The sequence below is a fragment of the Acinonyx jubatus genome, chromosome C1 (assembly GCF_027475565.1).
Source record: "Acinonyx jubatus isolate Ajub_Pintada_27869175 chromosome C1, VMU_Ajub_asm_v1.0, whole genome shotgun sequence".
NCBI lineage: Eukaryota > Metazoa > Chordata > Mammalia > Carnivora > Felidae > Acinonyx > Acinonyx jubatus.
This window is the reverse complement of record NC_069381.1, coordinates 96,154,465-96,182,294: the sequence shown is the minus strand read 5'-3', so window position 1 is coordinate 96,182,294 and position 27,830 is coordinate 96,154,465. Positions and strand designations below refer to the sequence as shown.

At 36.7% G+C, this 27,830-nt stretch overlaps 1 protein-coding gene across 3 annotated transcripts in view; it reads left to right on the top strand.

The window, feature by feature from the left end:
- Positions 1–27,535, top strand: part of TRIM33 (tripartite motif containing 33) — a 129,950-nt gene extending 102,415 nt beyond the window's left edge. Inside the window, exons 11-20 of one of the 3 annotated variants that reach the window (XM_015066167.3) lie at positions 2,271–2,471; positions 9,314–9,446; positions 11,460–11,523; positions 13,970–14,129; positions 15,399–15,748; positions 17,907–18,030; positions 18,451–18,525; positions 20,810–20,962; positions 22,376–22,426; positions 22,506–27,535. In XM_015066167.3, the coding sequence (XP_014921653.2) occupies positions 2,271–2,471; positions 9,314–9,446; positions 11,460–11,523; positions 13,970–14,129; positions 15,399–15,748; positions 17,907–18,030; positions 18,451–18,525; positions 20,810–20,962; positions 22,376–22,426; positions 22,506–22,718 (1,524 nt within the window). In that variant the 3' untranslated portion in view covers positions 22,719–27,535. The other 2 variants (XM_027058285.2, XM_053214636.1) reach the window with 2 other exon arrangements.
- The last annotated feature ends 295 nt before the right edge of the window (positions 27,536–27,830 follow it).

The window sequence follows — 27,830 nt, the reverse complement described above, 5'->3', positions numbered from 1 at the left end:
ATGTTTATTTAATTTTTGAGAGAGAGAGAGACAGTGCCAGCAGGGGAGGGGCAGAGAGAGAGAGGGAGAGAGAGAATCCCAAGCAGGCTCCATGCTGTCAGCACAGAGCCCAGTGTGGGGCTCAATCCCATAAGCTGCGAGATCATGACGTGAGCCGAACCAAAATCAAGAGTTAGGTGCTTAACTGACTGAGCCACCCAGGCGCCTTATATATATTTGTGTATGTTAATTGTTAGAGTTAGAATTCAACATCAGTTTTTATTACTGTTTTTTTCTTGTTTCTGTTTTCTTATGATGCTTGGGAACCTGTTTACAAAAACATGTATCTGGGAATTAAAGTAATTTTTTCATTTTCCTGAATTGTTTGAACTTTTGCAGATTAAAAACTAAAACTTAGAATGAGCTGTGAATACTACTTTATGCATCTTTTTATCAGTTGACAGTTTCTTCATGTCTTTTGTTTTTGTTGATCATCTTATATCAGAACCCACTCAGAGATTTATTAACTCAGGTTTTTGAGGTGGGCACTTTGTCATCAGCTGAACACTTGTATCTTTGCTTGTCTCAGAGTATTTTCTGCCCCAGGGTCGTGTGTTAGATAGGATTTGAAACGGGTCAGAGGTGTGCTGTTTTAGGGGAGAGGGAGAAGTGCAATTACAGAAGGAGAGGAGAACCTGTAGACTGGCACATTCCTAGGGAAATTGGGTTTTCTTTGGAAAAAAAGTACATATGAAGGTTGAAGATCTGGACATTAGTTTCCATGAAAGTGTTCACATAGCCATGTACCCAAAAGCCCACAAATATTACCAGGGAGCAACTACACCCTTTGGAAGAGTGCAGAAGCTGCAGAATCATCAGACTTTAAGGCCCCTACAGAAATAAGTGAATGTTAGAATTTTCAGTGTTTAAAATTTCTAATTATTTATTTGTATATGTATACTTTGTTTCCCAAGGATTTTCATCTATATTTATCTTAAATGATCCTAACAGTCGCTTACAATGAGACAGGTGAGGTGTTACTCACATTTCTAAATTACTGAGATTATGTGATTTGCCTAGAGTCACAGGTTATTACAATCAGGAATTGATGTCATATTTCCTTTTGTACATTCATTTTTTTCTACCGTATCAGTTATATAATAGACAACTATCCAATTGTTTTTATTTTTAAAAAGACGGAAGAGTCAAAGAGGAATATAAATAGAACAGTGACTTTCCCGGCCTGATGTTTAAAAACTTTGGGGGCTTCTAGATCATCTATTTATGTACATCTTTGTTTGTAATAATGCCATGTCACCAGGCTGGCAGGTTGAAAATAATGGCAAATCTGCTTTTCCTAAAAAGTAGACAAAAATGAGTAGGAAAACAAAAAGGCTAAGTTTGAGTTATTGTTACTTTTTTTGTATAAGTTGGAGAAGGCTTTTTCCCCCAGTTTTATTAATAATTGATGTACATCACGATAAATTTTAGGCTTACAGCATAATGGTTGATTTACGTAGATTGTGAAATGATTACAATAGGTTCTGCTGATATCCATGATGTTATATAGATACAATAAAAAGAAAAGAAAGGAAGAAAATTCTTTTCCTCCTTGTAATAAGAACTCTTAGGATTTACTTTTTTTTTTAATGTTTATTTTTGAGAAAGAGAGAGACACACACAGTCGAGCAGGGGAGGGGCAGAGAGATGGAGATACAGAATTAGGATTTACTTCTGTTCTATATATTTAAAACTATGGTCATAGTGTATGTTACATCCCTGTTGCTTGTTATCTTATTACTGGAAGTTTGTGCCTTTTGACCACCTGCCATTCCCTCTTCTTCCACCCTCCACCTCTAGAAACCACAAGTCTGAGCTCATTTTATATGAATTTGTTTTTGTTTTAAGATTCCACATATAAATGAGATCATACAGTGTTTGTTTTTCTCTGTCTTATTTCACTTAGTATAATACCTTCAAGGTCCATCCATGCTGTGGCAAATGACAGAATTGTCTCATTTTTTATGGCTGAATAATACTGCATTCTAGACACACACATACACATTTTAGATACATACATACATACAACTTCTTTGTTCATTCATCAATGCATGGACACTTAGGTTGCTTCTGTGGCTTGGCTATTGTAAGATAAGGCTTCCTTCTTTGTTCTTAGTCACAGGTATCAAACACTTGTATATCCTTCCTAAACTAAAACTTCTTGTAAAGGTGTAGTTCACATTAGGGTATCCTGGCAGATCAAGTAATGATAACATCTTTTTTCCTAACAGCACTCAAACCCAGGGCATGCTGGACCCTTTCCTGTTGTGTCGGTGCACAACACTACAATCAATCCAACCAGCCCTACTACAGCTACGATGGCAAATGCAAATCGAGGTCCCACCAGCCCGTCTGTTACAGCAATAGAGCTAATCCCCTCAGTTACCAATCCTGAAAACCTTCCATCGCTGCCAGATATTCCACCCATACAGGTTTGTATTTAAGTTGAATGACAGATTTAAAAGCTGTTAATTAGGAAGCATTCTTTCTTTTAAATTTAGGAACAACATTTTTTGAAATTTCCAAAGAGTAGAGTATTAAGTATTTGATTTTGAAGTTATGTGTGGTAAAAAAAGATAATAAAAATTATGTGTGCTGAAACTAGCATGCCTCAATATTTTAAAGTTCTAAGATATCAGTTTTGTTAATCTTTCTGCCACCTGCCAACAGACAAACCTTATGTTAGACAAAGCACTCCTGCTGTGAGCTTGGATCCAGAGAGGACACCAGGACCCCAAATGTGGTCACATCTTTGCCATTCTTCTGTTTGGTCCAAAAGGGATGAGGTACCCCTTGTGCAAACAGGGTGGACTGAGAAAGAAAGTGGTTGCAAGGCCTAGGTATCAAGCACTTGTGGAGAGGAGCAGGAGGCATCCTGAGAGAGGCAGTGATGGTGAAGAGTAGAAGGTAGAAGAGTAGAAGGGCCTCTGAGGCATCTGTCCCTTTCACCTGTAATATTTTCCTGAAGAAACATATCTTTCAGTGCCTTATGAAATTTCATTAATTCATTTGAATTAAAAGCCTTTTATTAAACTTTTTTAGTGCAACGTACAAGCTTTATTTAACATAGGCAACAAAGGCAAACAGCCACTTATATTAAAGGGAAAACAGACTAGAAGAGATTTTATCTTAAACACCTTAGAGAGGCGCCTGCGCCTGGCTGGCTCAGTCAGTGGAGCATGCAACTCTTTTTTTCTTTTAAATAATATTTATTTATTTGTTTGTTTATTTATTTATTTATTGAGAGAGAGAGAGCGCGCGCGTGCGCACGCGAGCGAGCAGGGGAGGTGCAGGAAGAATCCCAAGCAGGCTCCGCACGGTCAGCACAGAGCCTGACTTGGGGCTCATACTCATGAGCCGTGAGATCATGGCCCAAACCGAAACCAAGAGTCGGATGCTTAACCGACTACTGAGCCACCCAGGTGCCCCAAGCGTGCAACTCTTTGATCTTGGAGTTGTTAGTTTAAGCCCCACATTGGTTGTAGAGATTACTTTAAAAAAAAAAAAAAAGAACCATCATATAATAACTTACTTACAGTTGCACTTAACTGAGCTCTGTTGTAGTGAAGAATACAGCTCATGCACCGTTATGGATGAATGATTTGTACGTTTTCAAGTACTCACTGAATACTACCTCACATATGTATACATTAAATTTGAAAAAGGTGTAATTAATGATCCCCAGATATACTTCATTTTTGTTGATATTTTGGAAGAGGTTATTTAAGAGAAGAATATGTGATTCTGGCTCATGAATCATGTGATGAACCCAGCCTGGACTCTGTTGGACACCAGGTCTCCTCCACTGGTCTTCAGACATCAGATGGGTTTTAGATACTGGTTAGGAAAGTTCTCTGGGTAACATGATACGCTGGTACTCGTAGTGCTTGTTGAAATACTTGTTCAAGTTGATAGATCTGCTTGTGGGCTTCCTGAGGGTGGGTGGGAGCAATGAGGCACCAAGAGTGGGCTCAGCAGACTGCATGTCCCCATTAAGCCAAGGCAACGACTTGACAAAAACATTTTATTTATACATTCTGTGTAACCTTTGAAGGTTATATATACTGAGTCGTCCTCTCCTGCATTGTGCAAGTTACTCAGAGTCAGGTGTTACCATGGGAGCAAGGAACAGTGTAATTACTAAGATACTAAGACCCTTGATTGCATTTTAATATTTTTATGGGTTTTATGGATTTTATAAGAGTTTTAAAGGATGTTTCTTTAACTTCAAATTGTTTCACAATCACTAACACATTGTGAATTCTCTTAATCTTATTGCTTCCTAAATATTAGGAGAGGTCTTTTTTGGCTGAGTGAGTTGTATTGGTGCTGAGAGGACTGGAAGATACAGAATGGGAAATTTGGGAATGTGTCTGCAAAAAAGTAAAATTTCTGAGTCATAAACTTAGAGTTTGCAAAGCACTTTCACAAGCAGTATTGTCAGTTTAATATGTGAAGTCCTCTTGTCATAATGGCACCCATATTTTATGGATGAGAGTAAGAGGGATTAGTGACTAGTACATGGAAAAGTTTTAATTCAAAGCTCACGCTCCTAATTATAAGGCTGGTTCTCTCCCTGCTCTCCATAGAGAGATAGTAGGGAGATAGTTTGTGATTGTAGGCCTGGAAAGGTATAGTACTGAGAGGCTTTGGGCAACCAGAGAGAGGTATGTGCAGTGTTAAAAGAATCATTAAGCTAAACACTTAGCATATGCTAAAGTCCTTGGGGATTTAGAATAAAAAGATTAATAAGACTTGGTTCCAGGTCTTAAACTTTGAAGAGGAAGAGGAAGTTTGCCAATGTCTTACTTAACGATAGTTTGCTAGGGCTATTCTGATCTTGGTTTGGTGCTTTCTGACAGAGACCAGATGGAGGAAGTGTAGATGTTCCACAGCTTTGAAAAGCTTGGCATCATATTAGACTTTCCTTTTCATCACCTACTTTTTATTTTTATTTATTCATTTATTTTTAATTTTTATTTTTTTTAGTGTTTATTTTAATTTTTTTATTCTTTATTTTTGAGAGTGAGACAGAGTGTGAGTGGGGGAGGAACAGAGAGAAAGGGAGATACAGATTCTGAAGTGGGATCCACTGTCAGCACAGGGCCTGATGCGGGGCTTGAACTCATGAACTGCAGGATCATGACCTGAGCCGAAGTCGGACACTTAACTGACTGAGCCACCCAGGCACCCCTGTGTTTGTTTATTTTTGAGAGCGAGAGAACAGAGCATGAGTGGGGTAGGGTAGGAGCAGAGAGAAAGGGCACACAGAGTCCTAAGCAGGCTTCAGGCTCGGAGCTGTCAGCACAGAGTCCACTGTGGGGCTCGAACCCATGAACTGCAAGATCATGATCTGAGGCAAAGTTGGACGCTTAACTGACTGAGCCACCCAGGCGTCTCTCATCACCTACTTTTTAAAATTGAGATACAATTCACATACAAGAAAATCCAGTTTTTAAAAATGTACAGGACAGTAATTTTTAGTATATGCACAAGATTGTGAACCATCACCACTACTTGCAGGACATTTTTATCACACCAAAAGATACTATCCGTTGGCAATCACTCTCCATTTCCCTCTTATCCAGTCCCTGGAAACCACTAATTTGCTTTCTGTTTCTATGGATTTGCCTATTCTAGACATTTTGTATGAGTGCAATTCTACAATATATGGCCTTTTGTGTTGGGCTGCTTTCATTTAGCATGTTTTCCAGGTCCATCCATGTTGTAGCATTTATCAGTACTTAATTCCTATTTATGGCTGAGTATTCCATTGTATGGATAGTCCACATTTGTTCATGGGTTCTTCAGTTGATGGACGTTAGGTTGTCCACTTTGTGGTTGTAGAAATAATATAGCTATAGAAATATTGTACAAGTTTTTGTGTGAATATGGGTGATTGGTTCTCTATCGTAAATTTCTAGTAGTGGAATTGCAGTGTCATGTATTCTGTGTGTAAGTTATTGAGGAACTGCCCAACTATTTTCTACAATGGATGCATCATTTTACGTTCCCATCCAACAGTGCGTGAGGACTTCAGGTTTTACACATTCTTGCCAACACTTGTTACTGTCACATTTTTTTTTTTTAACTTTAAAAAAAAATGTTTATTTTTGAGAAGGAGCATGTGTGCACACATGGGAATAGGGTCAGAGAGAGAAGAGAGAGAGAATCCCAAGGAGGCTGTGCACTGTCAGCACAAAGCCTGATGCGGGGCCCATCTCACAAACCATGAGATCATGACCTGACCCAAAATCAAGAGTCAGATGCTTAACTGTCTGAGCTACCCAGGTGTCCTTGTCACCTACTTTTAAAAGTAATTAGAAGTGGTTACCACAAAAACACAAATAAGAAGTAGGTAACCGTATGAACCAAGTGTAGAAAGAAAAAGGAAACCTGTCATCTCTTGAAGGGAGCTTATTATCTCTTACTTTCTCTCCTATCCTGTAGTTTCCATGGTATAGTAAGAAGAAACCTAGGGGAGACTACACGGGAAGTAGATAACTATGCAGTGTAAATCAGTAGTATTAACTGTGCAGTGTAAATCAGCAGTGAATTCAAAGTAATTTGTGGATATATGTTAATAGTAGTCATGATTAGCCATTCAATATGGAGTAGAAGTTGATCTAAATAGAATTCTTTCAACCTGAATTATATTTTATTTTGCTCTGCTGTCCATCTCCAGCATATTGATAGTGTATATTTGTAATTTAGACTTTGAGGTGATAATACATGATGAACCTGAATACTTTTTGAGTACATAAATGAATATTAGATTCTGTTTAGAATAGCATATAATTAATGGTATAATCTCATGATTTATTAAATTCTTTATAATTTTTCATATTTGGTGTACTTAGTAACTATCTGGGAACTATATTGGATATTATGAAGTCTTGGGAAAACTGTATTTCTGATATTCATATGTAAATTTAAATGTTACTGACTATCCATTTCTGTACTGTGCTGCTAGCACTGACTAAATGAATCCATCTTTTCTTCCCATTTTTACCAATCTGATAGGTAAAAAGGCATTGTTGATTTCATTTATGTTTCTTTTATTTGTGTGCTTAGTTGTGGTTCACTGATAATTTGTATTTCTTCTTTGGATTGCCTTTTTCCTTTTTTTTTTAAATTTCTTTTATTAAAAAATTTCTTTTTAATGTTTATTTTTGTGAGAGAGAGGGAGAGACCGAGCTCGAGCGGGGGAGGGGCAGAGAGAGAGGGAGACACAGGATCCGAAGTAGGCTCAGGGCTCTGAGCTGTCAGCACACAGCCCGACTTGGGGCTCGAACTCACGAACTGTGAGATCATGACCTGAGCCGAAGTCAGTCGCCTAACCAACTGAGCCACCCAGGCGCCTCCTGTCTTTTCCTTTTTAATTCATGGAAGTTATTTATATAGCACATGTTCCATGCAGTTATTCAAGGATACTCAAAAACCATTGATTTAATGAATAAATGAATTAATGTTTTTCCATACTTACAACTTTATTAATGCATGTCGCCTGAAACCTGGGGGTGAATGCTTCAACTAGCATTTCCCTGTTGGGGGCTGTAGTGATGTCATAGAGGCCATTTTATGTACTTCCAGTTTGCCTCTTCCTAATCTGTCCCCTCTTCTAGCCTTAGGCCTGTCTTGCCAGAAGTATAAATTACAGGTGGGTGAGTATAGAAGGAGTGGGAGTAAAGGTTATAGGTAACCTGAGACTTTCATATCTGTTTTGAATCATCCCCCACCCCCTCCATTATGTTCAGGTGTGACATTGTTCACTTTCCATCTGTGGCCCATATTAGGAGCTCCCCCCTCGTCCAAAATACTCCACTTAACTAGTTGCAGCTAAATATTCTCCTGCAGGTATGGCTTACAAGTGAATCTTTGGCCAGCAGCCGTGACCACTGGGCAGTTACAACTCCTAATACCCCTAATGGCCCCCCCCAGTGAGCCCTCTGCTTGCGATCACCCTTTATGTTTCTCGCCTTTAGCGAGAAAGGCGTATACTTTTTAAGAATCCTCCCTTGCCTGTGATATGTTGGGAAATGCTTATTTGGTTTTTCTGTCAATCCAGTTCTACTTTGTTTTATTTCTATAATTTTCTTCAAAGTTTCTATGTCGTTGACATCCTTTCCTGTCACCGTGAAAATCAGTACAATTTTGAGAGGAAAGGAGAGCAAGAAGTAAATGTATGTGTTCAGTTTTCTGAACATTTGCATAAAAGGTATCTTGCCTCCAGTGGGAGAGATTAAAAGGGGCAAGTGTGGGCACAAGTAGACCAAAAAAGCAAGAAGATTGGCAGTTATTTAAGAATAGTTTGACCACCTCTTATGGCATAGTATACAGTTTTTCTTAAGGTAGTTTTCATAGTTAAATAGTATTTACTGTTTCTTACGTAAATAATTTCTATTTTGTCATCACAGTTCTTCAGTATAGTTGGGAGTTTTTTTTTTTTTTTTTCCCAACGTTTATTTATTTTTGGGACAGAGAGAGACAGAGCATGAACGGGGGAGGGGCAGAGAGAGAGGGAGACACAGAATCGCAAACAGGCTCCAGGCTCTGAGCCATCAGCCCAGAGCCTGACGCAGGGCTCGAACTCACGGACCGCGAGATCATGACCTGGCTGAAGTCGGACGCTTAACCGACTGCGCCACCCAGGCGCCCCAGTTGGGAGGTTTTAAAGAGAGGAAATTGATGTGTAAGTTGTCCAGTCATCTGGCTTTAACCTGCTGTCTTGTCTGAGTGAGAAAAAGGCTCAGTTCTCCTGTGGACTGCCCCCTTTTTTGGTGTAATAAGGGGCTTTATGCCCCAGGCTAAGGGTTTTCTTTTGAATCTAAAATATTTTTAAAACTTTAAAATTAGGTATTGACTTGATTAAATTTCTATTCAGGTGAGTGATTCCAGCAGGACTATGAATGTTGAAATAAAGAGAGGAAGACGGGACAAGAATACTGATAGAGTTCTTTGTCAACTTTGAGAAAAGGCAGAAGAGTCAGATGATCAGAGCTATTTCATAGTAGAACATAAGGATTTAGTAGATTATTGTGTTCTCTCTTGAGCTGCCGGGTACTTGTTGAATAATACTAATTATAGCTTTGTTCACACAAACTTTAAACCATTGTGGGTCCTCAGGAGAAGCAACAAGGAAACAACAATTACGCCAAGTTTAATACAATAATCTGTTAGTAAATTGTGAACATAAAGGATTAGACTAATGAAATTAATAGTTTCTCCTCTGCTTTAATCAAAGCAAATTTCTCATTTCATTCTTTTTCTTTAGTTGGAAGATGCTGGTTCAAGTAGTTTAGATAATCTACTAAGTAGATACATCTCAGGCAGTCACCTACCCCCACAGCCTACAAGCACCATGAATCCCTCCCCAGGACCTTCTGCCCTGTCTCCAGGATCATCAGGTAAGCCATCAGAGGCCCTGCCTCATTTCTTTAACACTGTAAAAAGCTATCTGTCATTATAGTTGACCTTTGAAAACAGGTTTGAACTGCACGGGTCCACTTAATATGTGGAGTTTTTTCAGTGAATGCAGTACTATAAATGTATTTTCTCTTCCTTATGATTTTTTTTTTTTTTAATCTTTATTTATTTTTGAGAGAGTGAGAGAGAGAGTGAGAGCAGGGGAGAAACAGAGAGAGAGGGAGACACAGAATCCGAAGCAGGCTCCAGGCTCTGAGCTGTCAGCACAGAGCCCAACATGGGGCTCGAACCCATGAACCGTGAGATCATGACCTGAGTCGGACACTTAACCGACTGAGCCACCCAGGTGCCCCCCCTTATGATTTTCTTGATAACATCTTTTCTCTAGCTTACTTTATTGTGAGAAAACAGAATATAATATATGTAACATGCAAAATACGTGTTGACTGTTTATGTTATTGGTAAGGCTTCTGGTCAACAGTAGGCTGTTAGTAGTTAAGTTTTTAGGGAGTCAAAAGTTATATGCAATTTTTAACTGCACTGGGTGGGGGGGCGGTGTCAATGCCTATAACTCTCACATTGTTTTAAGGGTCAGCTGTGTATGTATTAGGATTTTCCAGGAAAACAGAACCAATAAGAGAGGTGTGTGTGTGTGTGTGTATGTGTATGTAGAGGGAGATTTTAAGGAATTGGCTCACATGACTGTAAGGACTGGCAAGCCATTGGGCAGGTTGGCAGGCTGGAGACCCAAGGGAAAGTTGATGTTACAGTCTAGAGTTTGGAGGCAAAATTCCTTCTTCCTCTGGGTACCCTAGTCTTTTCTCTTAGTTCTTCCAGTGATAGGATGAGACCCATCCAAATTGTGGAGGTTGATTTGCTGAGACAGAATCTACTGATTAAAATGTTAATCACATCTAAAAACACCTTTACAGCAACATCTAGACTGGTGTTTGGTCAAACAACTGGGTAGTTATATTCTAGCCAAGTTGACATAAAACTGACCATCATAGTATCATATCATATTTTTTTCCCTGATTGCTGTACTTATTTTTCTTCAAATTCTGTTGATGGTTTTCAACTAAAGTAGTATATACCTGTAACATACACTGTTCAGAACTGTATTCACGTCCTCTGCTGGATTTGTAGATGCAGTTACTTGCCATGTCTTATATTTTATGATACAGATGGTCAGTTGGAGAGTTCTTTGGTTTCACCCTCAATTTAAAACTTGTAAGGTAATGAAAAATGGAAATTAAAGAACAAAACAAGGATTGAGGAAAGGCAAATGAATTTTCAAATTGCAATTTTAAAATAAAAACTTAAATTTTATTGGAAACTGTTCACGTTGTGACTAATCAAGTCTGTGAGGGTACAGATCTCTTCCAAAATCCCAGTTGTTTTATTAACCTTGTTTGTCATGAAGGAATGAATAATTAAAGCAAATCTAAATGGATTGACAGTGCAGAAGTGGTTACAGAGTATATTTTCTTGGTTTAAATTAAACATTATTTCTTACTGAAATAGAAACAGACCACCTCATTATTTCTGGAGTAAAGATAGTTCAAGTTTAAATGTGAGTTTTTCATAAGATGCATCATTAATACAATTTCTGAGTGGTAGAATTTTTAAGGTGTAATATAATTATTCCAGGACTTATAAAGAAGGAGTAACTATCAGGAATCTAAGAAAGATATTTACCAGATGACTTGGAGTTGGATGGTAAATAGCTTTCTCTTGATGTGGTGGTAGTTTTCATTGATTGGATAGACTTGCTCTGAGGGGAATTCTGAGAATCATGTCTGGGCTCAGCTGACAGAAATTGGTTGAAACATGCCAAGGGTTACACATGCCATCCCTGATTTTGAGGTTAAGGCTAGGCCTGAATTCTAAGAATTGCTAAATTGCATCATAGTAATCTTTAATTCTGTAACTAGTAGGTAGAATTCTGAATATTCTTCCCTGCATTGATAATCATTTTATGTATTATTTTCCAGGTTTATCCAATTCTCACACACCTGTGAGACCCCCTAGTACCTCTAGTACTGGCAGTCGAGGCAGGTGAGTTTTAACATTGTTGGTGGGTTTTTTTTTTTCCCTTTTTTATAAAGAAAAATTTTAAACATGTATTTTAATAAGAATATTACGTCGAAATCCTATGCTTATCAGTCAGCTTCACCAGTTACCAAGTTATGATCATTTTTATTTCTTCTGTACTCCCATACATTTCCCCCTACTCTGAATTATTTTGAAACAAACCTCAGACATCTTATCATTTTACTTGGACTGTTTCAATGTATATCATTTGAAGAATTTAAAAAATTTATAACCACACAACAATTTTTGCACCTAAGAAAAATTTATTAGCTAATTCTTTAACATCAGTAGAGATCGAGTTACAGATTTCCCAATTTTTCTCATCCCTTTTTAATAAATGGTTTCTTTAAATTGCATTAAAATAAGCTGTATGTACATTGCCATCCGCAGATACGTTGAGGTCAAAATCAGATTGTATGTTGAAGAAACATATTGTTTCTCAAAACAGAGTTTTCCCCACCTTGTCATTTAAATACACTACTTGCTGTTTTTTCCCCTCTGTATTAATAATTTTGATGAGGAGATTTGGTCAGATTTAGGTTTGATTTGGGGGAAGGCTGGGTTGGAAGAATACTTCATTGGTGGTGTTGAGTACTTCCGTCAGGGCACGTAATGTTTGGTTGATTCTGTTTGGTTGATTCTGTGACAGCAACCATTAATGATCATTGCCTAGCTATTTTTTTTTTTTTTTTTACTGGTTGAAAATAATGATATTTTAATTAATGTGTTCTTTCTTTTTGTTTACTGGTGTAATCTATTTCTGTAAAGAAAATTTTTCTGTCATAATAATGAGTTGGTTCCCAGCACCTTCCAACAGTGACCAATGAGATTTTTTATTATTACCTTTATGAACTCATAAATTTCAACATTTTACATGTTCTAAACTATTATAGATGTTATTTTTATTGGGTTAAATTATTCCCTGTTTGGCTGTTTGGCTCCTTAGTCCTTTGGTATAACCCCAGTAGTCTTTGAAAACTTCCTTACTCCTGTTCGAAATGATGTTCCAGGTTTGTCTTATAGATTTCCTGCCTCAGGCCTACTGATCTCCATATCTTTAAGAAATCTTGGTTGTGTTAATAAGGAAATAGTGCTTGGAGACAGTCTTCTGGACATTAGGGGCACTCATTGCTACTTAAATTGTTTCTTATGCCTTTTTGGTGGACAGGTTTAAGAAATGGGGCTGGTGTGTGGGGTGTATTAACATAAAATAGAATAAATGTTGACTGATTTTTAGTTTGAATAATTTAGTGCAATGTAAGAAAGACTTAAGATACATGAATTACTTTCTTAAATAAACTTTTTAAAACATTTTTTTATTTTGAGAGAGACAGAGATAGCACAAGTGAGGGAGGGGCAGACAGGGAGGGAGGGCCTCCATGGGGCTCTAACTCAAGAATCTGTGAGATCATGACCTGAGCCTAAACCAAGAGTTGGCCACGTAACCAACAGAGCCACCCAGGTACCCCTGAAGGTTTATCTTATTTGGATGTGTGTGTGTGCGTGCGCGCGCATTCTGAAGACGGGTGCTATTAAAATACTTGCTTGACTTTTTAATTATGCTTTAAATAATCAGTACTTTTAGAGGAAAGTACAGATTGAAAAAGGTGTTCATTCTCAGTAGCAGTACGGTCTTACCAGTTTCTTCTCACTTCTCTTGCCAGTGGTTTTTGTGGTTTAGATAGAACCAATTAGTCATATACCTGTCCTCTTAGCCTATCATTTTGTTGATTCAAAAAAGGGTATTCTGGGTTGTTGACTACTTGTTAAACCCTTCTTCCAATTTCCTGCCCTCAAAAGCTAAAATAGAGTTTCCTTTGAGGAGGCTTTATGAACCACTGTTATTAATGCTGTTTTCTATAGATGTTTGGGGGCAGAGAAGAATTGAAAATGCTTTTATTATTATTTTTTAATGTTTTATTTATTTTTGAGAGAGAGCGTGAGCAGGGGAGGGGCAGAGAGAGAGAGGAGGACGGAGGATCCGAAGTGGGCTCTGCACTGACAGACAGCCTGATGTAGGGCTTGAACTTACAAACTGTGACCTGAGCTGAAGTCAGATGCTCAACCGACTCAGCCAACCAGGTGCCCCAAAACTGCTTTTATAAAGAAAAGCAATCACTGATATTCCATATTAACTAGCCTGGGAAAATTGTTATTTACTAGACTTCTTAAATGATTTAGCATAAGTGTCTCACACCAAACTATGAGGTCTTTTCATAGTTTGATCTATGTTTTTAAAGAATTTGAGGCTAAGCTTATATCATACTTCTCTTACTTGCATTATGAGTATCCTTATCTTCTAGAAATACATTGTCTATCATTTTCACTTTAATGAGCATTACTTTTCATAGAATTGGTTTTATATACATTATACAATCAAACATAGGTGACATTTTTTGTTTTTTATTAGCTGTGGGTCATCAGGAAGAACTGCAGAGAAGACAAGTCTTAGCTTCAAGTCTGATCAAGTAAAGGTCAAGCAGGAACCTGGGACTGAAGATGAAATATGTAGCTTTTCAGGAGCTGTGAAACAGGAAAAGACAGAGGATGGCAGGAGGAGTGCATGCATGGTAAGCTCCCATTGGGGTCCGTCAGGGATCTAAGGAGGCCACTGCACGGGTTCTTCCGTCTCTGCATTTTAGACTCTGCATGTTGTTTAGTTTTGAATATTTATGCTTGTAACCCAAGTTTTTAATCGCAGTGTCTGCTATAATGTGTCACAAAAGATTTAATTGTATTAAGGACTCATTTGAAATGATCTTTTAGTGTGTAATTGGTTAGTATTTTTGCCATGATTCTAAATCGGGTTCTGTATTGTTCTGACTTTATTAATAATCATCTCAGTAGTCACACTGAGTCTCAGGCCACAAAAGATCCTTGACTGTTTTCCTGGATCTGTCAGCTCAGGATTAAGACTGCTGACGTGAAAGAAGTTTAATGATCAAAGAGTTTTGTGATGGGAAGATTGCTTTTGGTTTATGAATTTATTAGCTAGTGTAGAGTTTTTCAGATAGAACATTTTATTAAATGTATAATATAGAACGAAGGAAGGCCACCTCACAAACATACACGCGCCCAAATATTGGTCTTGGCTTTTCTTCCTGCCCAGGCTTAAGTGTCATTTTCTACACAGTTGGCACATAGAAATTTCAAGTAGGAGGATTAGCATATTTATTTAACACAGCATTTGTATATTTAGAGAGCAAAGGGATTTAAAGTTAGGCCTTCATCCAATACCTGACTTGGAAAATGCCCCCAGAAAACCGGGTGCAAAAGGGTGGTGAAAGATTTCTTTTACAATTATCAGAATCTTCCAACTTTAGTAAAATGATAAGTAGGCAGAGTAACATTTCTTGGAAGATATGCAACAGAGTCTTATGTGAAAATAGGGTATCAAAGTCAGCTCTTTGTAGGAAAAGTATAATCCTATGTTCTCTTTCCAGTCAATGTGCTTAGCAGCTTAATTAATTTTCTTATTATCCACGTGAACCAATATTAGAGAGTATTCTATAAAATCATAAATTAACATGCCTAAATAATTTGGGGTTTATCATTCTTTTATGTCATAATGCCATTTCCAAATTCATTTTAAATTATGTCAGTGTATATGTGTGTGTATTGCCATGACTTTTAAGTTACACGCACATACTGCATACAATAAGGATTAAATGATTCTTTAAGAGGGGCGCCTGGGTGGCTTATTCAGTTGAGCCTCCGGTCTTGATCTCACGGTCATGAGTTCAAGCCCCATGTTGGACTCCACGCTGGACATGAAGCCAACTTAAAAAAAAAGAAAAAAAAAAAAGATTCTTCAAGAATTTGTCCTTGTTTTGTTTTAGTTGAGCAGTCCCGAGAGTAGCTTGACACCACCTCTCTCAACCAACCTGCATCTAGAGAGTGAGTTGGATGCATTAGCAAGCCTGGAAAACCATGTGAAAACTGAACCTGCAGATACAAATGAAAGCTGCAAACAGTCAGGGCTCAGCAGCCTTGTTAATGGAAAGTCCCCGATTCGAAGCCTCGTACACAGGTCGGCAAGGATTGGAGGAGATGGCAACAGCAAAGACGATGACCCAAATGAAGACTGGTGTGCTGTCTGCCAAAATGGAGGGGATCTCTTGTGCTGTGAAAAATGTCCAAAGGTCTTTCATCTAACTTGTCATGTTCCAACACTTCTTAGCTTTCCAAGGTACCAGTGAAATACTTGACTTTTTTTTGTTCTTGTTTATATAAGCTGAAAGCTAAAAACCAGAAAGTTCTTCATGCAGATGGGCTTCCTAAGCAATACACAGTATTTCTGTAAAACAGGGGCCTGTTACTCCTTTGGTATTACCTTCTAGAGAAACTAACAGCTGAATGGTAAAATGTCCAAGATGTAAATAGTGTGATAAAAAATAGACTGTTTCCTGGCCTTCAGTTTGTACTTGGCATAAGTGAAGTAGATAAAACTCTAAATTATGAGAGGTAGGGGTCTGGGATGTTGGAGAAGTTAGTTGATTTCCTGTTGAAGCTGAATTTTTTTATCTATTGGAATCAGTCTTAACAGGGTCTACAATAATTTCATTTAAGAATACTATTTAGTTAGAGGCAGCTCTATTGGATCTTTACCCAGAACTTCCTTTTCTAATGTTTGAAAGCTCTCAAAAGGCATTTGAAAGAAAAAACAAGTACTTTGTAAAAACACCTTCAACACCTTGAGTTTTTTAGTTCTGTCTTCCTCTTGACCACAGAAGCAGGTAGTTGGTAGTGCCAGCCCAAAGCATTATGTGCAGATTTCTCAGACTTTTCCTTCTGTCATTTAGCTGGAATGTCTTCCAGTCATGAACTTTGGAATGGAGAGTTACTGAATTCCTTATTTAGAAGAGAAGAACTTGGGATGAAGATAAATAAAGATTGGGGGAAATATGAGCATTGTCCTCATACTCTTTGACCCCCTGGCAGCTCTATATCTGGTTTCAAGCATTAAAACATTCATTGGTGAGCATTCAAGGCAGGCTGGTGTTACTAGCTAACACAGTGGGACAAACGTGCTGGGTTGGGTTACAAAATTTGTGGACTGGTCTTAATTCTGTAGTGAACTAATTTAGCTTGCAAGGTTCACAGATTTTCATGGATTAGTTTCATTTCTTAAGTGGTAGAGTGGGGATTCGAAGAGCTCTTTTTCATCCCTTCCAGTTAACAAGTTGTGCTCAAGCCATATTTGTCTCCAGCTGATTTCAGAGACCGCTTTCTCCCTTCTCAAACCTTTACCCCCAGATTTCCTTTTAAGTGACAATAATGTTCTTGAGAAAGCTCAGCTTTTTTTCTGCCTGTAGATACAACATTCACATTTCCTCTCAGATTCCTTAGAAGCAATGATTTTAGTTGAATAAATACTACCTGTTTTGAAAATTTCAACCTTTGGATTAGAAAAGTGGTGGATATGTATAAACAGTGCGGGAATATTTTTCTGAAGAATCTTAATTCTTACCTAAGTCTTAGGAGGTATAGTCATTTGCCAGAGATGTAATAAGGGCCTTCTTTTACTTTGCTCTTTTATAAAAGGAAAGCATTGGCATTTTGGTGTTATAATTAAGTCATTTTATATTTTTCTTCCCTTTGAGTAGTAACATCTACCGGAATGTTAGAATTTTGCCACTGGATGCTTTCTCTCAAAGGCTGATGCTTTGGAAAGAATTGGAACTGTTGGCACAGACCAGTACAATCTCTAGACTTAAAATTTATTTATGGTGGGGGAGAGAAGGGGAGAATTATTGGGAGTGAATCCTTTTGGAATTTATGGTTTGATGGAAATCCTGATGTAAACAAACTATAGACTGAGCAGGTTTTAAAAGGTAAGAGGTACATATACCTATGTGTGCTTGCACTTAGAGAGTTGTATGTGTATTCGTGGCTTTTGACTGGCCATGAAGAAGAAGAATTTTATTTTTGGCATGTTTATTACATGCCAAAACAGTATTGGATACCCCAGGAATTCCGTAAACTGTATTCTTTCCTTATTCATGAATTGGGGTCGTTGTGAGGTAATACTGGGGTTGACAGTCTTATGCTACAGGTACTGATCATCAGCTTTGTGCTAGGAAGAGGTCCCGTTTGAAATGCAGGGATACCAGTTTTATAAAGCTTTCTAGAAAGTAATTAGTTAAAGAAAGACTGGGGAACGTTTTGGGAAGCTTTTTTCATACAACTTCCCTTTATGAGGTCTGATAAGAATAGAGAGGCTCTCTTCCCCTCAAAAACCAGAAAGGAAAGAAAACAAGCTGGAGACTTAACTCTGGAGAACTGGTTTCTCTCTAGAGTGGGTTTTGTTAAAATTACATGAACTAATTGCCTGTTTCCCTCTTTAGTGGGGACTGGATATGCACATTTTGCAGAGATATTGGGAAACCAGAAGTTGAATATGATTGTGATAATTTGCAGCATAGTAAGAAGGGGAAAACTGCACAAGGGTTAAGTCCCGTGGACCAAAGGGTAAGTGTCAAATAAGTTGGATATATTATTAGGGATTCTGTAGTTAATGTGGTTGTGCACCTCCAGATTACCTAGGTAATCTATAAAATTTTGTACAAAATATTGTATGTTGCTTTTACGACTCCTTTGTATAGTCAGTAGTAAATAAATTACCTTAGTCTTCATCTAAGAACAAAACCACTGTATCTTCGATAAATTCATTTAAAGTAGAACAGATGAAGACAGTTTCAAAACTAAATTGGAAACAAGACAGTTTGCTTCAGTTATGTGTATTTAGTTAGATAAGTCAATAGGTAGGAGGCATATGTGTTCAGCTTATTGTAATAATACTTTGTAGTGATAAAGTTCTTTTACTCAAGAATATCTATCTTATTAGGGGAAAAACTATTTCATGAGTTTTCCTTTCTTTTTTGGGGCCAGAAATGTGAACGTCTTCTGCTTTACCTCTATTGCCATGAATTAAGTATTGAATTCCAGGAGCCAGTTCCTGCTTCGGTGAGTTGTTTACTTTAGGAAATCCTTGGTGAAGAAGCCCAGTGTAAGACTTAAGAATGAGGGCTCTGGCCCTAAAACTTCTTGTCTCAGGCTTCTTGAATAATTTCCTCAACACTTCCAAGGTTCAAGTTTTCTAATATTATTTCTTACCCCATTTGGATGTTCCAAGGACATATGTGATACCTTTATAGAATGATTTTAGCAAGTACCTGATAATGTTGTAAGTACTAACCTGAAATTTTGAGAGAACGAGAGAGCACAAGTGGGAGAGAGGGGCAGAGGGAGAGAGAGCGAATCTTAAGCAGGCTCCATGCTCAGTGCAGAGCCTGACATGGAGTTCAGTCCCACGACCCTGCAATCACAGACCGAGCTAAAATCTAGAGTCGTTCGCTCAACTGACCAAGCCACCCAGGCACCCCCCAGTATGAAAATTTATTAGCACTAAATGGATATGAGACTTGTTAAAATTGCACTTTATTTATTTATTAAAATTTCTGTGTGCTGTCATGAAAACTTAATGAATTTAATTTCCGTGTCCTCTTTTACTTTTAAGATGGACGTAAAGGGATATAGGTATGATGGAAAGAATCTTAGATCAAGCGTCAGAAGACTTCTCCCAGTTCTGTCATCAAACTTGGGGGGAAATTACATAATTTTCTGCCTCAACCTTTTTTTTTTTTTTTTTTAATTTTTTAGAGAGTGAGCATAAGCAGGGGGAAGGAGAGAGAGAGAGAGAGAGGGAGAGGGAGACACAGAATCTGAAGCAGGCTCCAGGCTCTGAGCGGTCAGTGCAGAGCCTGATGTGGGACTTGAACCCAAGAACCGTGAGATCATGACCTGAGCCAGAGTCAGATGCTTAACTGACTGAACCGCCCTTGCCTCTACTTTTTTAAACATACAGTGGGAATATTGGACTAAATTTCTAAAACTCCAGTTCTGTGATTCTAGGCTCTGTACCTTGGGGAGAAAATAACCTCTGTATATTAGTTTGAATAAAACTATAAAATTGAATCTTTCACAGTGGCTCTTATCTTTTGAAGATAAGCCCTCTTTTATGAACAGTCAAGATTAGGAAGACTGGAAATTTTGCAAGTCAGTGCTCTTTATCTTAAAGGAGACTGTAAGGAATAAAAGCTCTAAAGGAATATCTGGGGTGGTCAGTGCTTCACAAATGGAATGAGAATATGCTACACACATTTTATTTGCTTACCATCTGTTGAATTAAGATATTATTGAATACCAGGTCTGTTATAGAATATTAAATACTAGACTTGTTAACTGGGTAGGCTCAGAAATGAATTTATTATTTAAAAAAAATTTTTTTAGGGTTTTTAAATTTATTTTTGAGAGAGGGAGAGACGGGGAGGGGCAGAGGGAGACACAGAATCCAAAGCAGGCCCCAGGCTCTGAGCTGTCAGCACAGAGCCGCACACGGGTCTCCAATTCAGGAACTGTGAGATCATGACCTGAGCCAAAGTGGGACACGTAACCAACTGAGCCAGTCAGGTGCCCCTCAGAAATGAATTTTAAGGCACCAAATACCTAGACACAAGGAAGATATTTTGTGCAAATTGTATTCATCTGATACTAGGACGTTTGTCTTCAAGTTCAGGAACGTTACTGTAGAAAATAACTTTCAAACACTTCTTTTCATGAACTGTTTAAATAGCTTCTCCAAATTCACTTGTTTCCCAAGGATACAAAGTTTTGGCCAAAAGTTGGGGCCAGAACTCTCCCTGGCATGATCACTAAAGGGTTAATAAAATTTTTATTGTGTTATTTACAGTTTTTCTCCTTCTCGTTTTATGTTCAGAGTTCTTTGTGATAAAGTTATAGCCTCTCAAAGATGTTTAATAATAATAATCATAATATATTTTGTAATCTTTTTAATTTTCTTTCCTATTTAAAAAAAAAAACAAAAAACAAACAAAAAAAACCTCTTCAGGTGTCCTAAAATTCTGATGAGCCAGATGTGTCCTTAATAGGAGTTGTTGGCTACCCTTACTGATTGCTCTCTTTCCAAATCTCCTTACTAAAGATAGAGCTTTGGGGCCTTCACTAACCATTAAGACTGCCACATATTCTGAATATGATTTGATTTTTATGATATATGATTGGGGCAAAAGATGTAAAAATACATTCACTGTACCCAAAATTTGCAAGCAGCTGGCTCAATAATTAACATATATTTTTCCCCTAAAATCAATAGGCTATGCATTTTTAAATAAAACTGTTTGGCATTTTTGGAGAATCCTCATCTATCCTTATTTATTTGTTTGTTTAGATACCAAACTACTATAAAATTATAAAGAAACCAATGGATTTATCCACCGTGAAAAAGAAGCTTCAGAAAAAACATTCCCAACACTACCAAAACCCAGATGACTTTGTCGCTGATGTCCGTTTGATCTTCAAGAACTGTGAAAGGTTTAATGAAGTATGTTAGCTTCCAAACTATAAAGTCTTGGATTATTATAAAGTCTTGGGGGGTTGTTTTATTTTTCCTGGGAAGAGATTTTTCTAATTTGATTCAAAAAATTTTTTTCTGCTGCAATCAGAAGTAAAATTTGGTTGCATCCACAGCTCCAAAGAAGAAAGTTTACTGTGTATAATTAGATAAGTTAAGAATATTAGTGGATATTCCTTTTTGAACAAGTTGAGAATTGAGATATACAAGTATAGAAAGGAATATATACTTATAGTTAAGTGTATTTTATGGGAAATGATTATAAACAACCTATATTTGGGGTACATTTAGGATGGGCATTTGTACTGGTTCCTCTGATTTTATTATTAATGTAGGTTAATAATGTTAATCTATTAGATGTAGAACCCTAAAATCATAAACTCATCTCTGGTGGCTCATCTTGAATTGTAGCCCAGAGTATATAATGTTGAGTTTTCTAATCTCAGCAATATGACTTTCATTAACGTTGGTCATACATTTTTTTGAAGAAACAGATGAACCGTCCTTGAGAAAAACTGTGATATGTGACTCTCTCAAAGAAACTTTTGTTTTCTTTGGGAAAAATCAGGTCTCTTATTGTTAAGGAAGATTTTCATTATTCTAGGAGAAAAAAATGGAATTGGATAAGAATCTACAACATCTTTCAAAAGATTATAGAGTATCTTCTTTATTGCTGATGAAATTTGGGTGCCATATGACTATTACTAAAAGTACTTGAATCATTTAAAGTATACTCATAGCTGCCTCTGGAAATATCTAGGTGACCTTTTTAAAATTTGTAAAAAAAAAAAAAAAAAATCCCTATAGGTCAAAAGTATAGTATAGCAATATACCACAGAGAGTATAGTAACACCTTACTCGAGGTTTAATTAATACAGTCCTAAGTTTTGTGTCTTTCTAATCAGCTAGATTATTTTCAAGTAAATTGCTTTCGGGAATTGTAGGCAACCCTTTCGAGGAAGAAGATACATTTTATCTGCTTTAGTAATAGTTAAATAATTTATGATTAACAAATTGCCATACAGATAGAATTCTGATAGGTGGTTTGTTGATGGTTTGACAGTTTTTAAAAAGCAACATTTCTTATATTACTTGTTTTTTGGTTTTAATTACATTGATGTATTTGGTCCAGGTCCATTTCAGATTGACTTTATTAATTCTGAATTTGAGACAGTTTTTACGGTTTCACAGTAGCTTTAGCACCAGAACTTTGTAAAGAAAGCGGTTCCATGTTCTGTAGTATTTTAGAAAGCACTTAATCTGGTTATAGCAATTTGTTCCCCCTAGTATGGCTGACTTTCGTCGCCAATCCTATGCAGTTTTATAACTTTAGAAAGGATTATAATTTCCCTTTTTTTTTTTTGACTCTGGTATCCTTTTTAGATGATGAAAGTTGTTCAAGTTTATGCAGAAACACAAGAGATTAATTTGAAGGTAAGCTTTTCAGACCATGCAAACTTGGTGAAGGAATATGCATTACCAATAGGTGAATATTCCTATCTTTTGCTTGCAGGCTGATTCAGAAGTAGCTCAGGCAGGGAAAGCAGTTGCATTGTACTTTGAAGATAAACTCACAGAGATCTACTCAGACAGGACCTTCGCACCTTTGCCAGAGTTTGAGCAGGAAGAGGATGATGGTGAGGTAACTGAGGACTCTGATGAAGACTTTATACAGCCCCGCAGAAAACGCCTAAAGTCAGATGAGAGACCAGTACATATAAAGTAAAATGACATGAACTTAACTAATTGTTTTAAGGAAAAAAAAAAAAGAAAAAACCCTTTTATTTAAGTGTTGCTGGAATATCCTGCCTACAGTGGGCACCTCCTTGAAGAAGCTGATAGCTCTTACACAGTATTAGATTGAAGTAATGGACAGAAATCACTTCTTGTCAAGAAAGGGGGGAGACAACTCTATTTGCAATTTCAAAAGAAAAACAAAAAGGAAAAGCAAAATGATTTGAAGATTTCTGTTACTAAAGAGGGTGGTTCTTTAGAATGGTAGATACTGGTCATCATGTGCTATTGATTGGTGCAGGATACTGGGTGTACAAGTAAATACTTGATGGTCCTGTTGCTCGTGTCTGTTTGGACAAGAGCATACAGTCATTAAAAACAACTTTCATGCTCCCCTTCCACACACGTACATACTGGTTTGTTTTCTAATTAAAATCAAAGTTACTCAGATTCCACTTTGATGTCAGTGCAGATGTGCATTGAATCATGCCATTATATTTGTTCTCACTTTGATGCTGTTGGGCCTTAGTTTTTATATTGGTTTAAAGAACTCAACAGCAGTTTTATTTTCTATTTATACTTAGAGTCTAGGAAACATCATCGATCATCATTTAATCAGTTTTAATGGTCTGCTGAAATAAATATGGTAACTTTTCAGTGGCTGATCACGTGGTAGTCATTTCCAGAAAAACCCTTCCACAGAATTGCACTTCCCAGTCGGATCATCCGATCGTACAGTTACTCCCATCAAAGGTGGAATGTTTGTTTCAAAATTAATGTAGTTTTCATTTAAATTTGCTTGAGAAGGTGACAACTGGCTCTTACCCAGTCTTCCTTCGTATCAGTTTTCTGATAGACCACTATTGGCAAACAGTAATCTGTCAACTACCAAATGTGTAAAATTTTCTGTATTTCACTTTGTCTTATTTGTAAATAGTGAACTAAAACTTCTGGCAGATCAGCAACATTTGCTGAGCCTGTTTTTTAAGCTAATGTGTATTCTTACTAATGTTCCTATCAAGAATGGATTTGTAATATATGCTGTCTATTTCTAATGTTCACATTCATATTTTGAGGTTCTATCTTATTTTAATAGAGAACAGACTTCTCAGAAAATCTTCAGAAGCAGCTTATTATTAAATATCAAACTATTGAAATAAACCCGGTGGGGTTAGATTACTCATCTGTCCACCAAGTGGGACATTTGCATGGACTGGGGGCTTAACGGACTTAGAAGAGGCCTGTAAGTAAATCCTGAAAATGAGCCAATCCCCACTTGAATGGTTACTGGAGTAAACCCACCTTTACTACCCTGCGTTCAGCACCCGAGGCAGATAAACCACCTTGGCTCGGTTTTGTTTTTCTTCTCTTCATTTGTGATGCTCAGATCCAAGATGTGTGTTCTAGACTGTGTATGGGCTTCTCTTTTGTTGGATTAAAAAAGTTAGTCCTACTTTTGTATGGACACCTTAGAATATAAAGTGACCAAAATAGAAGACTTGCCATTAGATATTTTTCAGACGTCAGCAGATTTGTGGCAAATCATTTGCCTTTTTAAAAATTCAGCTTATGCAGTTCAGACAGTAGACTACTCAGTAAAAATTATTTGACATAACTGTCTAAGAGGTAAATATTTTTTAGTGCATATTGAATCAAATAAAGTGCTCTAAAGAAATTATTATACAAATTCCTTTGGGTTGTTTTTCTTTTCTTAACAAATGTTGGGGGTAAACATGGATATTATTCAGGCCTTCTGATGGTGTATTTAAGCAGTATTGATTTAATACTGCTGTTGATTTACTTCATTCTGTGGCTTCCTTTTAGCTTCTCTTTCAGTTTTGTTAGAAGTTAGGCTTTAGAACCTACACCGAACTGTTTTATCATTTTACTCAAATTTCAGGTTCTTAAGAAGAACTGTCTTATAAGGGAGAATTGTTTAAAAATGCTTTATTTATGTGCATTTCCCTCTTTCCCACAGCATTTATGATTTCAGTTTATCAGGAGACGTATCTAAGGGCACAGTTTTGGAAAGTGATGAGTAGCAGTATAACTTCCTTTTGTCCATCCATTGATTTCTAGTATTTTATACTTGCCCTTCAGATGAATCCTTTTCATGATTCTTAGATAAGTCTTTTATATAGGTTCTACCAATGGAGGAGAAACTAAAGTTTAAATATTTATTTCTTGATATTTGGGGCCTTAAAAGATAACGTGTTCCCTTTGAAGTTTTTTCATGTTACGTGGAATTTTTGTTTTTTGTGTTTTTTAAGATTGGTTTTTAAAAAGCCACTTTACTGTCAGCATTTAATAGGCTCCACTTCTGTTAATGGAAGGCAATTCATACTACTGAGGATTTACTATTAAGTAAATAACTGTCAGCAAACCACCGTTTAAATGAAGGTGTTCAGTTTAGATTTCACTGAAATTTTTTTCTTGTACGTTGATCTCTGTGTTCCTAACTGATTTGTTCAGCCACTAATATAACTGTTAAAAAGTATAAAAACTCACATTGACATTCAGATATCTTACATGTTTTTCTATTAATTTATGTCTCAAAAAAGTAAACATTGAATATCAGTTCCTGAAGGCAGTTTGTTTTGATACTCTTTGCATTTGTTATCCTTTGTTAAAAAACAGTACTTTAGATTTAGAGATGTTAAATGTTTCCTTAAAAAAGATTGCAAAGTTTTGCAATACCTGAGTTCCCGTCTCCCATCAGAACACTAAGAATAAAGTGTTCCTCAGTCTGTTCTGCTGGCCTAACTTTGCATTATTTTTTATTTATTTTATTTATTTTATTTTTTTTTAGCATTTGGCTCAGCTGATTCACTGAGTAAAGGAATTGTTTTGCAAGGTGAAACATGTACGTGTTCCAAAGTATGGTTAAGTTGTAGGTCATGCTCTATATTACCACAGATCATTACCACAGAGATGATAAGGTATTGGATCCCCTGTTGAAATTATTCTTTTTGGAATCAACAAGGTACTTTCTGATTTCTATGTCTTATATAAGAGAATTTTAAATAATATTAAAGTCAGTTAATTCTTTTTGTTGTAACAGTTTTTGAGGTTTTTAGTTAATCCAAAGAAATAATGCTTTTAAATAGAAGCAAAAGGTTTATAGTGTGCAAATTGTAGATTTATCAATTACCTCAGCAGGTATCCTGCCATGTAATTATTAGTGATTAGTGTTAATAAGCCAGTAGATTTAGGTCTTCTGACTGTGCCCTTGGATTTTGGCCTACTATCTTTATTCAATAATCTCTTAGTATCCACAATGGGAGTAGATGCTGTGGCCCTCTCTCCCTTGGCCTTTTAAGTCCCTTACCCATTCCCCCTCATATAAAACACAGGAAGTATAAAAATCTCATTTCTTGTTGAAGTCAGCACTGCTTATTTGCATACTCCGCATCGGATCGGTGAGTAGTTTTATAAAATCCACCCACCCCAACTCTCCTAATCAAAACAATCAAATTCTTAATTCATACCGTCTGTATTAATAATCTGCTGAAGATGATCCAAGGTTTTCAAAGTGTATCAGTTTAATCTTGAACTGAACCTTGATGCTTTCTTTTTCTTTTTCTCTCAGTTCTCTCCTCCTCGATAAAGCAATAACACTGCTTTAAGTCTGTTGCCTGATAGGCATGTCATAGTCCTCTCCCGGATGGTGATTTTATAGGAAAGTTTGTATGCATATCACCCAGTCTATCTTTTAAAAAGTAAGAAATTTAAATGTATGCTGGAGCTTACGACAATATATTGTGGCATTTTATTTTAAAAATTGGGGAAAGTTGCATATTTTTTTAAAAGTAGGTATTTGAGTAAAAAAAAAATTGAAGGTACTTTTTTAAGAAAAAAAAATTTATATGCCACAGTTTACATAGACATTTCAGATTTCAACATGTACTCTTGGATATAATGGTTTCTTTTACTTGGGCCAAAATGCATGTAAAGCAGATCTTTCATCTTAGTTCCTTGTGTTTGCCTCCGTGGTCTTTTATATATTTTTTATTGTAGCTGAGAAAGTTATCTTCAAAAACAGTCAATTTGGATATATTTGTCACGATCATACTACAAAATGTACAAAATTAAGTTTGGCCCTTTTCTAGCAAGTAATCTTTAAAGTTAAAAATGCTGTTCTTTTAAGTTCACCAAATTCGTATGTGGGAAGGCACTGAGATGATTTTGTAAGTGCCACTGCAATATGCCCTTTCAGGTGTGGCCTAATTTCCAGTCTTAAGAAGGAAGTGCTTGTCTGCTCCTGGTCTGAAAAATGTAGGCATTTACTATGTTTTAAATCACAGTGAAACATGTATATAAGCCTATAAAAACGGTATGTGCAATCTGAAAGCCTGTTAATTTTCTATGTAGACATACACACGAAAGGGTTAAAATCACAGCCTTACTAGTTCCTTGCTTCCAGTATTTCAACTGGTCTCCTCCCCTCATTATTATTATTATTACTACTACTATAACTACTATTATTTTTGCACATAACTAACTACCCTTCAATATGATTCTTAAAGAAAAAGTGCTGTTTCTGTGGTATTGTATTCTCTAAATAATCATATTTAATTTTTTAAAACAAGGTTGCAGTTTCTAATTGTTCCGTTCCTGTGTTTTTTGCTGGTGTGTATTAAAAGCAAGATTTTCTTTTTCATGGTTATTTAATACATTAGCTGCCTGTAAATATTTCTTGTTCTAATGCTCTGGAATGTGTTGTAGAAGTTGTATTAGATTAGTTTAAAGCCTTGTTTGAAAGCCACATTGTTTTGGTTATTTCTATTAAATTAGAAAATTGAAAAAGTTTGCAAATGAATTCCTTTTTTTCTTCCTCTTTGAGTTGAGATTTAGTCATTTAAATGTATTTGAAAAATGTATACTGTGTGCCAGGCACTGGAGTTATAAAAGTGAAAAAATCAAACACAGTCCCTGCCTTCACAAGCGCTTAGACTCTATATGAGACTGATGAGTGCTCTGATCGGGATCAACACAGAAAAGAGTAGGAACACATGGGACAGGATCTAACACCTAAGTTCATTGGTTGGTGAAGCGATCTCTTTCACTCATAAAAATGTGATGACGGTGGACCAGGCAAAGAGAG